Source organism: Chaetura pelagica, unplaced genomic scaffold, assembly GCF_000747805.2.
Source record: "Chaetura pelagica isolate M959 unplaced genomic scaffold, ChaPel_1.0 scaffold436, whole genome shotgun sequence".
Classification (NCBI taxonomy): Eukaryota; Metazoa; Chordata; class Aves; order Apodiformes; family Apodidae; genus Chaetura; species Chaetura pelagica.
Genome location: NW_009953651.1, coordinates 3,803,139 through 3,816,983, shown reverse-complemented (window position 1 = coordinate 3,816,983; position 13,845 = coordinate 3,803,139). Strand labels below are relative to the sequence as shown.

Here is a 13,845-nt window from a genome sequence, read left to right as displayed (position 1 = left end):
CGGCGGGAGAGCCAGCCCCTGTCAGCCGGCCTCTGAGTGACAGAGCGGCGGCTGCACCACCACACACACGTGTGCACGGCCCGCCCGCACACGCCTGCTCGGCCCTCCTGCGCACACACACACACACGCACACAGCCCTCACATGCACCCATGCGGGGCCTCCACCATGCAGAGCTTCTCGTGCACACGCAGCTTGCACACACATGCAGCTTTTCCCATGCAGCCCCCTCCTTCCCACCTGCACCCCTCACACAGGCAGCCCCCCTGCGCACACACACACACACGCACACAGCCCTCACATGCACCCATGCGGGGCCTCCACCATGCAGAGCTTCTCGTGCACACGCAGCTTGCACACACATGCAGCTTTTCCCATGCAGCCCCCTCCTCCCCACCTGCACCCCTCACACAGGCAGCCCCCTACACACACTGCCCACCCCCCAGCACAGACACACACGCTCCTCTTTGCTCATCCCTACCCCAAAAATACACTCTCACATCTCACACATGTACTCGCACACCGGCTGCAGTCACAGGCCATTTCTCTCACACACACACACACACTGACATCAAGCTCACACATTTTCTCCCTTGCTCAGGCACCCAGTAACCCCAGACACATGTGCCCCCACACCTCTCCTTACAGCACACCCCAAAACGCTGCCTACAGTCACCTCTGGGTTGGATCTCCCAGGGGTCTCCACCTGGTCTTGCCTAGTATCATCACTGCCAGGGCCAGAGGAGGCTGGGCACTGCCCCATCCCTGGGCTGGCCCCATGGGGCTCAAGGAGAAAAACAGCCCTTGCGTTGGTATTGTCAGACCTCACACAGCACAGGGAGGGCAACTGCCTTGTCCCGGCCAAAATTTTCCACAAAATCAGCCCCTTGTGCATTTTCCTTCCTTTTTTTTCTTGGTGCAAAAGGCTGGAAGGATGTTTCTGATGTTTTCCTCTGTGTAGAAAGAAGCCTTGGGCCAAGCCTGTGTTTAACTGGAAGATTTTAGGAGCACCACAGGAGTGGGCAGAATGGGTACTGAAGGTGCTCAGCTGAAGCAAGAGAGGGTTTCCAAGAGCAGCATACACTCACACACTCAGCCCATTGGTCTAGCACATGCTCTGGAGAAAAACCCTGTGTCAAGCTGTGCAAATGGCAGATGTGCCACTGCATATGTAAGGCAGCTCCCCATACCCACCTCTCCAGGTTGCCTAGTGAAAACCAGGCAAAACCAGAGCAGGCAACCCTAGATATTCCCAATGCTCTAAATTCAGGTAATCCTCACCTTTTTAAATAAAAAAAAATTAAAGGGATTTAGGCCCTGTTTCCTAGCTGCTGCTCTAACTCAGCAGCAGCCACCCCTGCTTTACCTCCAGCAGGCACAGGGTTGGGCCACATGTTATCCAGGACATTGTGTTCAGCTGCACCATCTCCAGAGCAGCCCAGGCTGCCTTGAACCAGGAGATTTATGGTGCCCCACAGGGGGTCAGAGGCAGCCCTCAGCTGACAGCCCCGTGTGTCCCCTGCCCTCAGCAAACAGGCTCAAGTGCCAGTCATGGCTGTAAAATTGAGCTGCTGCGGGATCACTCACGGGCGGCCACACTTTGCCTGACAGCAGATGACAGACAAAGCTCCTGCCAGCCATCCTCAGGCCCACAGCCAAAGACCTCACAGCTCCCATCTTACTGCACCTTTGGACAAGGGAGAGACATGAGTGGGTTGGTTACAGCAGCTGGGGACAGAAAGCATCACAGCTGCCAGGCTTGTCCCACCTCTGCTGCTTCCTCAGCTCATGTCCATGATCTACTCCTTGCAGGTAACTCTCATGCCTGCACAGAGGCATTTGCCTTCTTCCCTTGGTGCTTCCCAGCCCACCATGGGATCACCCATGTTTGCATCAAGAACTACACACTTTTTTTTGTTTTGGTAAAGGACCTTTTTGAAAAGCCTGTCCCCTGTGCAAGGCAGCCCGAGGGAAATCAGCCTGCCTATCAGCTCTTTTGCAGGCCGTCCGCATGGCAAGAGTCCCCTCCATTCCCAAGAACAGAGTCTAAATGGCTTGTCTGGCTCTCCTGCAGAGCAGAGAAACCCCATCCTGGTACTCCTGAGACCAGCCGGGCCTCAGGCCAAGCTGCTATGGAGCTGATGGAAGAAATCCCTTCCCAACAGAAAGACTTGGGAACCTGCTCTGTCCTCAGAACTCCAGGTAGTCATCAGGCTGTGATCCCTGAAGAAGGCTACCCACATGGTCCCATCAGGTCCCATTCTGGTGCCCCACTGCTCCATTGCCCTGATGTGCAGATCTGTACCCATGTTGAGGCTGGTCAAGCGCAGCAGTGTGTATCCCTCAGCAAATAGCTCATGCATTTTTTTTTTTTTCTTCAGGGAGGTTAAATGCTGCAGATGAAGCACTGAACATCAGAGATTTGAGCTGCAGCCCCCTCACCTCTTTTTCCATAAAGCTGAGGGTGCCCAGGTGCAGCCACAGGACTATGACAACAAAAAGCATGAGCAAAGAGAGGAACCAGGACACAGACATGGGTGTCCTAGCCTGACTGGGGTCCAGGCTTGCCTTCAAACCTTTCCATTGCACTTGACGTAGGCACCCCTGGCAGCTGGGAACCATGGCAGCAGCTCCTGGAACAGCTGAGACTGCAGTCTGGCAGAGCAGAGCAGGAGAGAGTTTGTGGAGATGGAAGGAGCAGCAGGTGAGGGACTGTGAAACCCCCTGGGAGGGGGCTGCTTGTGCCACTGTACAGCAGAGACTGGAGAGAGCACAGGGCATGTTGTGGGGGTGGTCTCTCCCCATTGCTCCTGTGACCCCAGCAGGGGCCACCCCAGCACCATCTCTGCTGTCTCAGGATGTACCTTTGCACATCTGCAGCACACAGCCAGGTCTCAGCTTGTAGCTTTCTTCTTCTAGGGTATCATCTCCATCTGGCACATTCCAGGTCAGAAGTGGTCCACAGACACCCCTCTTCTGCACAGAGGTCAAAGCCAGCAAGGTGTTGCTGATACCAGCTCTTCCCTGAGCATCAGTGTAAAGCCTCCCCACTAGCATCACTTATCTCAGAAAGGCAGAGCCAAGAAAAGCAACAGCAACCACAGCTTTAGGGACAACTAGTCCACCCAGGGGCGAGTGGAGGAAAGGGCTCATAGCAAACTGGAATTTCACATGACAGGAGGGGGCTAGGAGAATGTGGGGTGAGGGTAACGAGCAAAACACCCACAGCAGGCTGGCTTGAACATCTCTTTGCTAGGGGAAGTTATCAGGTGAAGAAGCAAGCAGGACACTGCTGTCACTCAGGGAGAAGAGCCAACAGGCATAGTACACTGTTCCTGTCTGGCCAGAAACATAGACAGGACTACAGTGCTAATCCCGACTGATGGAGGAGAGCAGCAGCTGCAACAGCACACTGCAGTGCTGAGCCAGGGAGGGAGAGGAGACCTCCTGTCTGCGGGCACAGAGGGCTTGCAAAGTCTTTAGAGCAGTAGCCTTTGAAAGAGGACAAACACTGTAGGCAGTGGGGTGGCTGGCATAGGGCTGAGGGTTAGCCAAAAACTGGGGCACATGAAGACGAGGACATTAGAGCATGGGCAGCAGTGTCCTGCATCTGAGCATCTCACTCCCAACCAACATCTTGATGGAGACCCAAAACACATGAAACCCAGGATCCTTTTAATGTTTTACAGCCATGCCTGGAGGATGCTTAGCCATAAACCAGCTTCTGTCACCCCAAAATAAACACAAGGAGGGTTCCCCACAGAGCCACAGGGATGCTGGCCCACTCCACCCTCACCCTTCCCAGCCCCAGCCCCAGCCCATGGCCCAGCACCCCCAACCCTACCTGTTGATCCTTCACGAAGGGACTGCAGCATTAATGGGGCGTTTCAGAGGCAACAGCAGCTCCTCCATGGCTGAGCAGCACTGAGCAGCCTGGGGCAATCCCACTGCTCTCCATTAACCTGCCCCCCTCCCACCAAGGGAAGGAACTTGGCTGAACCCCACCGGGGTGTGTTACATGGGAATGACCTTCTCTTCACTACCCATAGCACCAAGGCAGCCCCCAGGGCAAACGAGGCGTGGGGAGGGGAGACACAGCCCTCTCACAATTAATTCTCCTCTCTATTCAATTACAAACACCAGGGTTGAGCATGTTTCATGGGTGGTGGGAAAGACAGGGCAGGAGACTACCTCTGTGTTCTGGTTGCAGCACCCGAGAGCTGTGCCCACCCCTGTGCAGGACCAACCTGGGTGACATGGCCCTGTTAGGTTCCTCTGCAGCAACCTGCTCTCATAGCTTCACTTCAGGGAACTGGGCTCCACCCTCTGCCCTTTGGAGACCGTTTCATCCCCTCCTGTATCTCCTGCTTGGCAGCTTTCTATAATAATGGATTTTGCTTCCATAATTTCATGCTGTGCTCCTGGAAGCAGTGGTGTCAATGTAGGCTACATCATCCTCTGGTGGCCACACATTGACTCCCAGGCAGTGACGTTCCTCCAGATTGGAGGAGTCAAAGCTAGGCTCTGCTTTCCAACCAGGCTGGGTGATTTGGAGGAAAGATCACCACCCACATCAGTGGGGCTGACAGTGTGGCAGGGGAAACCTTGTGTGGCTCAACACATGGCAGGTTTGCTCCCGATCTCCAGGCAGAGCAGGAATTCTTCCAGGGCAGTCCACGGATGCACAGAGGGATCCTCCTCTGGTGTTAAGCATCCATCCCACAGCTACATTTGACTCTGATAAGAGCAATGCTCTTTTCATCTCTGCCATCCACACCCAGTGCATGGTGGGGGCTCAGATGTGAGCCAGGCACATGGGTAAAGATCTGGCAGAGCTGAGCAAGGCCAGAAGCCTGGTGGAGGATACTGAAGAGAAGATGCACCCCAAGGCTGCATCCATCTGCAAGGAGAGAGAACTGGGACAGCTCTGTGGTCATCCAGCTTGGGAAGGGTTAGGGTTGAGAAGGGGGGTCAAAGCCAGGCTGGGTGGGAGGGGGGTCCACTCCACTGGCCACCCAGGAAGGTGGGAGCCATCACTCAATGCCAGAGGCCAGTGTCCTCTTTGTGGGATGGGCTCAGAGGCTCCTTCAGGGCCACGAGGAGCTGAGACAGAGAGACAAAATGCAGGCCCTTTTCTGCCCAGCTCCAGCCTTGGCTCCCAGTCAGCTGGGCCAGGCAATTTGGCTTTGCTTTGGGTCCTCTTAAGAAGAGGACTCCTGTGCCCAGCCTGCAGGGGAGTTAAGCCTAAAACTAACAGCAGTGGCTGGGGGGGGGTGTCCATTGGGTGTAACTCTACCTCCGTTTGTTTGCTTACAGCATCCACCCAAAATGCCCGTGTGTGTCTCTGGGCCCCTCTGTCAGTGGCAGCTGAACTGCTGACCCCAGGAGTTTGCAAAACACCAGGGTTATGGCCCCTTTGACATCCCAGCCCAGCAAAGCCACAGCTTGTCCTGACCCTGGCCCCAGGGAGCCAAACCCCGGGGACGCCATGTGCCCCTGAGAGATCAGGGGACAGGAGGAGGTGGCGGGACCAGTGAGAGTGAACCCCAAAGAAGTGGCAAAGTGGGCACACTCCCCATGGTACCTGCTGCTCTCCCAGCTTAGCAGCAGCCCTTCCCCTTGCTGGCCAGCCCTCTGGACCTGCCCCGAACCTCTCTGTTAGCCTTTACCCAAGCCCAGCCCTCCAGCTCCTGTCTACAGCCCCCACCCCACACTGGCAATGGGGCTGGCACAGGAACCATGCTCCTCTTGAGCTCATATGCCCAGGACCATGTCTTGTCTCTGTGTAACCCTGCACAACTCCATGTTTTGAGAAGCCAGTGAATGCATTGTCTGGAGACAGCCTATAAAGAGTTTATCTCAGGTACCAGCTGTGAAAAGGGACTTCACACCACCCTGGAGCATAGTCATGACATGCATAAGATGCCCAAGCTCCCATCAAGGCATAGACACCATCTCCAGGGTGTGCAGGGGTACATCAGGAGGTCGAGGGCTGGAGGCATGGAGAGGGTATGGTGTGTCCCACAGACCCTTGCAGAGTCATCACCAGAAAGGACACAACAGAAGTCCAATCCTGCCCATCCAACCTAGGGTTCTTGCCACCACTGGGGCTGAGAACAGGGGACCACAAGGTCCCTGTATTCCCTGAAGCAAAGTGCCTCTCTGGGAGGATCCTTCCATCAGACCCTAAATCCCCTTCCTTGGAGGTAGCCATCCCTCCCAGCTGCCATCAGCCATGGTAAGGACGCATGACCATCAGCGAGAAGTCCTGCCAGTGTCAGGGACAGCCCAGCCCAGAGTGATTAGATTCACACCTCAGAGGGGTTGAGGGCTAGGACACCTATGACCTCTGGGTATCTCAGCCATGGCTGCCGAGCACAGAGCTGCCAACACCACCTTGACACGAGGTTCAGCTGTGCTGGGGATGTGGGAGAATGGAGTGGGATGGCTGTGATGGAGCCTCACCCAGGCTGTCTACCACAGCCCAGTCATGGTCACTTTTTGCACCTGTTGTATGTGTTTGTGGGTTTAAACCCAACTCATAGCACAAGCTTTGCTCTGGTGTCACCCTGTGCTCTTCCAGCACCTTCTTCTCTGCCTCCACTACAGACCATAAAGCCACAGCTGCCACAGCAGCACCTTCAGGGAAACAACTGCCTCTTGTATTCTGGGAAGTGCTGTGGAGCTGGGGACACACGTCCCCACTGCAGGTAGACACACTGAGCAGCTACTGCAGCCTGCAAATGCCTGGAGCAGAGCCTGGTGATAAGCAACCTGGAACATGTAGCTGGTAGCCACCATGGTAAATCAGCCACCAGCACCCACTGTGGAGATGAGAGCTGAAGGAACTTCTCCTACTGCAAAGCAGATGATGAGGTGAACATGTGCATGTCTAGGCTCCCAGACAGCTTCAGGCACGCTGGGTGGACCCAACACATGACTGAGCAGGAGATGACCAGAGAACTTAGTTTCAGCTTCTCCAGCAGACAGAGCTGTTCCCACACATTGCACCAGCAGCATTTCCCCCTGCAAGGTGTGTTGATAGGAAGACAATGGGAATTACCACCAGCCTGGCCATTCCAGATCCTGCTGCTTCCTGTCCTGATTGTAGTGTGTTCCCAGCTCAGCTTTGCCATGGCCAGCTCTGTGATTTAGGGTGCCAGTGGCTCCCTGAGGCCACAACAAAGGTACCACTGCCCGGCAGGACAGAACAAGGATAGCACAGTCAGCTCACACTGCAGAGAACTGGACACTCATCACACCCACCACCACCCTGGTCCTTGCTGCAGGTGGCTCTGCTGACCCTTTCCTGGCTCCTGCTGTCAGTGACACACCAGGCATCCCACAGCTCTTTGCTCCACCTCGCAGAATTGCTGCACCCCGAGTTAACAGGGGATGCTGCATCTCCCGGGATGTCCCACTGGCTTCCTCCATCGCGCAGACATCAAGGCTCACAGAAAAGTAGTATTATCCCGGTTCAGCGTGGGAACCAGCAACAGAGAGCTCATGGAGCAGGGGACCAGCCCCACCTACAGCACGGTTACAGCTGTGCCTCTCAGCTGCCCTAGGGCCGAGCTCTCCGTCAGGGAGAGTTGAAACCCAGCATGAAAACTGTTGGGACAGGACCAGCTAGGGCACCACAAGGAAAACCACTGCCTGGCCACGCTCAGCCTCAGCAGAGCAGCTCCCCATCCTGTTCCTCCATCCCTGAAAACCAACTCAAACCTGATCTCTGAAACCAGACCATCCTCTGTGGGCCACTGGCCTGGCCCAGACACCCAGATGGAGGTAGACAGCCAAGCCCCAGCCCAGCAGGGCTGCTCCCGGGCCAGACCCTTCAGCAAGCAGCCCAGGCCACTCACGGAGCACAGAAGGCCAGTTTGGGAGGGCCATGGAGAGTGTGGTAGTGTGGGTGCCTGGCCATAGTGTTCATGCATGGTGATCTCTACATCTAGCCATGCTATGGCCACGTTTCTCTGCTGCGTGGCTCAGTCATGGTCAGAGTTCCCCAGTACTGCCAGAATGAGTAGGGATCCATCTCCAGTAATGTCTGCATGCAGGGCACTGAAATGCCACAGAGAGGAAGGATGCTCAGAGCCAACCACCTTCCGGAGCAACCCCAGAGCCACCACCTGGGTTGTGGCACAATTTGGTGCCCTGGGTACCAGCACCTCCACCACTCTATGGGAGAGCAATAGGCTCCACACCCTTACATGCATCTTCAGCACGGGGAGCTCACATATATACATAGACACATAACTTATTTTTCCCCCCAGTCTACGCAAAACAAGACAGGCCTCACATCTGGAGCCCCATGCTTTGCTCTCCACTCACAGAGAGCCTCTTGCCCCCCGTCCCCCACCACCCCTGAACACCCCCCAGCCAGCCCTGCTGGAGCTCACCTGCTCTTAGACAGCCCTGTTTGTTTGCCCAAGGTATTTGCAGCCGGGGGCACCTGCTTTGATACCATCAGCTCTGCGAAGGAAGCTGCTCACCTAGCGTGACCCCTGTAATCCCATCCTTCCCCATTAAACGCTGTGTGCAAGCGCATCCCCCCTCCCGGCCGCCTGCCATCTCAGCATTTATCTCCCTCTCCCCAAGCTGAGCACATCAAGGCTGTGACATTGCTGGGGAAGGGGGAGTAAACCTCCCCAAGTCACTCAGAAAGGGGCCTGGCGGTTCCAACACCTCCCAGACTCTCTGTTGCCCACTCTGGGCTTGAGGTGTTCCCCTCCCCTGGCAATCACTCTGCAGCGATGTTGGGGACCAGGCAGCACCTGCAACAAAGCCCTGAGATGGGCTGGTCCTGCAGAGGGGTGGACAAACTTGGTCTCCTTGAGCCTCCTCCATGGTGTCACCTTTGTCCCCTGGCAGAACTTATTCCTCCTGCCACATTGTCCCAGCTACCCAGCACCCTAAAACTGCCTCCTCCTACCCTTCAGTTTCTTCTCATCAGCCAGCACTGCTGCTCCCACTTCATGTCAAGCAGCCATACCACCAGGGCTGAGCTGTGCCCACTCATTCCTCTCATCACCCTCTGATGGGTTTCAAGCCAGCAGCCTCCCTAAGCCCAACTTTCCAGTAGCACCTTCTGAAAAATGATCTACTGGCTTATTTCATCTAGCCAAATTGCTCCTCCACAGACAAAGCAGGACAAGGGCCTGGCAGATAAACTGGTCTTGACCCCTCCACGTGCACACAGCCAGGGAGATCTGTGGGGTCCTGTGCATGTCAGCCCTAGCAGGGGTGAGCACCATCCTGGCACAGGCACGACCACAACTCAATTCACCATCTTGAACTCCTCTCTGTCACCACCAGCCCTGTGCCTGACTAGCACTTCTCAAGCACATCCAGCCCTCAGGAATGATGCTCCTGCATCTCTTCTTCATTCAGCAATGCTGCTGAATTGCAAACTTCCCCAGATTTGCTGGGGGATCTCACAGTGCTTATGGGCATGGGCACAGACTGACAGCCCCAGGCTGTGGGATGCTGTAGGATGGCAGAAGGAATGTTACTTCCCTGGGGACGTGACATCTCCCAGCCTGCACCCATCCTCATCACAGAGCCAGACCCAAGCACTCTGCTCCATGCATGGCCCTGCAGCAGAGCGCTGGATGCCCTTTGCATCCCAGGGGCTGCCCAGACCCTGCCCTGGTGCAGGCATGGGCCTGGCAGGGACGGGCAGCCAGGCAGAGATCAGGAGGAAGACAAGGAGAGGCCGGGGACTGGCAGGACCCCGGTCCCCCTGGCCGGGCCACAGCGCTGCCCGCCTGCCACCTAGTGGCCCCCCTGGGGGGACCTGCCAGCCCCGCCTCCTCTCCCAGCCCCTCGGCGTCCTCCCCCGGCGCTGCGGGGGACCATCCATCAAGCCGGGGATCATCTACCCCAGGGCGGCCCTTCTCTGTTGGCATTCCCCCATGCCACGCTGCTGGGATGCCAATAGTCTTTTTCCCTTTGCTGCAAGGGGCATCAAAGCCTCCCTCTGTGCTGGCCAAGGGCTGTTGGGGGCCAGAAGGAAATAGTAGAGATGTGGAGAGTAGCTGCAGAGACCCCAGAAAAGAAAAACAGCCCCACTTACTACCTAAGATGCATCCTGGACTGAGGATCCACCTTGGAGGATTTCCTACCGGAGTCCACAAAAGACAGAAACTCACAGTCTCAAGGCACCAACTGGGCCAGCAAGGCAGATAGTACATGGTACTTATCAGTGACAATAGGCAGTGTCACAAACAAGAAGGGCTGGGACAGGCAAGAACCCAGGGATGCAAGATCAAACACAGGAAAACAACTAGAGACACATTTTAGGGCAGGACTAGCCCCCAGGAGTGAAAAGTGCCCCGTGATTGAAGCACAGAGAAGATCAAACCCTCTCCAGGTATTCAGACACAGGGTGACATGATTCCTCAGAAGTTAGAACTCAAATCTGCCCCACCCCCTGCAGGAATTTGTTTTACCCCTCCACAGGATGCTGCTGGGCTGCGAGGAAGACACAAGTGAGGACCTTGCTGTGGCAGTGCCCGGTACCAGGGCCAATGTGGCCCAAACCAGGGCGGTGTTGCTAACAGGTGGGTTACACCTTTGGGAGCACATGTGGAGCTGGATCCATGGCACTTACTGCTGCCTGCAACTCTGCCCCTTCCCTTGGTAGCCAGGATGCAGTGCTGAGCTGGCTCATGGGGTACAAGAGTGCAAAGCCCACAAGGGACAGAAAGGAACCCCTAGACCCCTCCTGAGAGATCCACAGCACTGCCAAGGGAATCAAGTGTCAGGGAGTGGACAAGGAGGAGCATCTCCCACTGAAGTGTGCTGGGGAAGAACTTGTCAGCCAGCAGTGACTCCCTTCCAGACCTGATGGCTGAGAAACTTTTATTGAGAGTGTAAAACCAGTTCTTTACAAAGAGTGACCCAGAACCTCACCCCAAATCACAGACAGGCTGTGAGCTCCCACCCCACCGTAACTGCAGTGGAGGACCCTGCCTGGGCCCCAGTTTCACACTTAGAAGCTGTGTATAAAAACGATCAAATTGTGACTAAAGAAAAAAACCAAACCAAAACACACTAGAATCAGTGAAAGTGCCTGTCCCAGCGGTGGACAGAGCAGAGGTCCAGGACAAAAAAATGCACAGGGCAAGGATCACCTCCTCCATCCCTGACTCCCAGCAGAGGGATGGGGGAGAGGGAATATACCAGCAGCATCCATCCAGTTTTGGGATCAAACTCCCAGGACTGCGGGAAAGGAGACACCACAGTGCCTGGAGCAGCCCTTGCTCCCCGAAAACTTACAACAGAAAAAAATAAAAAATAAACACAAAGCAGCAAACGTTGAGGTCCTGGCAAGAGGTGTTCAAGGTAAAAGCCATCCAGGGAGAGAAGTCCCAGTGAGTACCTGAAGAAAGAACCAGATTGAGACCAGCAGCCTTCTGCAGCAGGGCAGCTTCCACTCACACTTGCCTCATCAGTGTCACAGCCCCTAAGGCTGCCCAGCCCCTCACCTTGCCTGGAGAGAAGTTACTGCTTCTTCCTCTACTTCTTGGCTGGCATGATAGGAGGAAGCTCCTCCTCCTCTTCCTCAGACAAGTCATCATCCTCCTCAAAGGAAGCATCTTCCCTGTGCACTGGGACACACAAATAACTCTTAACAGTGTATAACTTTGGCAATAACAACTGAGCCCCTAGACATCTCAAGAGCAGAGTAGCCCAGGGAACACTGAAACAGTTAAACAGCAGCTGGTGGGCAATAAGCTGTATCCCAGCTGGAGGGCAGTCTCAGAGGGGAATGACAACAGCCAGTTGTGGGAAAAAGGGACAGTGTGGGTCATCCAGATCCCTTTTCCTATGCAGGGCTTTATGGCAGGGAAGGAGTTACTGCAGAGGTGGCCCCTGGGGAACCAACACAAAGGAGGCATGACGAGGGACCAAATGCATCTCTTAGTGGGTCCCTTGCTGGCACTGATGCTGGAGGGAGCCCCTCCATACCCCTTGCTCCTTCCAAGCCTTTCCCCACACAAATCCTTACTGATCTGGTGCCAGCCAGCAAGGTGTACTGGGCCAGAGCCTGCTGCCAGGCGGAAGGTCACTGGAGGCTGCAGTTTGAAGTTGTCCAGACTCAGCTGCAAAGAAACAGAGATGGAGCTGAGTTAGTGGCAGAGCCAAAAGGTAGAATGTCCTGAAGTCCCTAACACCACACCTGGCACAGCTAAACATGTTCTTCTGGGGGCCTCTGCAGTCAGGCCAAGGCTACCCACAACATTTTGCCATGAGCTGCAGAATAGCTGATGATCAGATCCCAGGAGAAAGATCCACAAACATCCAGAGAGACCCATTTCCCTGCAGCCATTCCCACCCAAGTCTTTAAAATAACCTCTTACCAAGGGCTGGCACGATAACCTCAGATTTGCCACAGGTACAGAAATCTCCTGGTTCTCATGGTTTCGTCCAACCACCTCCACCACGTTGCACTCGTCCTTGGCACCATCTGTGAGACAGACCTGGATGGGAGCAAAGATTGTTAACTCCTACTCTCCTAGAGGACACAGCAGGGACAGCCAGGTCTCTCTATGCGTCAAGTGACCCACAGTAATGCTACCAGCCCAGCTGCCATGCAAGGTGTGAGGGTGCTGCTCTACAAAACAGTGCAGAGCCCCAACGTAGTGATTGCCCCCTTGGTATGTGGGTGCCTGCAGAGGAGCAATGTGTCTTTCCCAGCTGGGACGGCTATTCCTGCAATGGTCTCAATAGCTGATCCCTGGGCTGCACTTCCTGTTGAATTCATCCATGCTGGCAGGTCCTATGTTCCCAGGACAGAAAGTGATCCCCAAGGACAGCCATGAATAAAGCTCTGCCTGGGCTTGGAGAGCAACAGGCTAGAGACCCAGCTGGTGAGGAGGGCACATTCTGGCAGGAGGCTCCAGAAAGGTCAAATACAAGGAAAAAAAACTTCCTTCACCCCATGTCTGCAGTATTACTCCACTGACCAGCCTCCTGATTTCACTGGATTTGCTCAAGCACCTCCTGTGACAAGTCCTGTGCCCAGCCCTCTGAGCAGCCAAAGTTGATACCTCAGCCAAGGGAGTCTGTTCAGCACAGCCAGGGAAGGGGAAATGAGCCTGGGAAGGCAGGGGGTGAGGCTGTATGCCACAACGGGAGAGGACAAGCACAGCTAATTCTTATTTATCTTACCATAGACAAGGCCAAAATGTGGTCAGAGTCATCTTCCTTATCCACCTGAAAGGTGTAGGATTTGGTAGTGGCAGTCAGCTCGCAGCCTGGACAGAGGAGATCAGAAACACTGCAGCAGCCATTACACAGCCCCAGGCACAGTAACTAAAGGGTTCCCAGGAGCAGCCTCAGGCCAGAGCACCTCAGGCTCCAGCTCTTAGGGTCAGGATTTGCCTGACCATGGGGAGGAGGGAAAGGCAAGAGTGCCCTGGGTGCGTTTCTCATTCAAGGATGATTCACCACCGTAAAGCAGACCGGAAAAAAACAGACCTGAGCCCTGCATACCAGAGCCGGCATTAGCAAACAGGGAGAGAGAGGAATTAGCCTCAGCAACACCGCCCAGGGCAGGATCTCTTCTGAGCCGCGCTTATGCAGTCAGCTCACCAGGACAAGGACCAAAACCCAGCTGCATAAAAGGCCTAGGGCAGGGGAGGCTGCTGCTCCGCTTTTCCTTCCCGACACCGGCGCTTGCTGAGCCGCGATGCTTCGGGCCCGGGCAGCCCCGCACACGCCCCTTGCACGCACACGGGTGAGCAGCGCCGGCCCGCTCGTTGCGGGGCTTTAAAAGGGCCGACCCGCCCCCAGGGAGGAGGGACCCGGCCCCGCAGCCAGAGAAGGGCATCGCGTCC

The 13,845-nt window shown here is 55.5% G+C and overlaps 1 protein-coding gene across 1 annotated transcript; it reads right to left on the bottom strand.

Annotated features, from left to right (window-relative positions):
* Positions 1 to 11,521: 11,521 nt before the first annotated feature.
* NPM3 (nucleophosmin/nucleoplasmin 3) lies at positions 11,522 to 13,838 on the bottom strand. Its single transcript, XM_010000154.1, has 5 exons — positions 13,742 to 13,838; positions 13,178 to 13,263; positions 12,367 to 12,486; positions 12,015 to 12,108; positions 11,522 to 11,613 (listed from the first exon to the last, which is right to left on the bottom strand). Exons 1-5 carry the CDS (start codon positions 13,836 to 13,838, stop codon positions 11,522 to 11,524), a joined length of 489 nt encoding a protein of 162 aa, XP_009998456.1.
* Between the last annotated feature and the right edge of the window lie 7 nt (positions 13,839 to 13,845).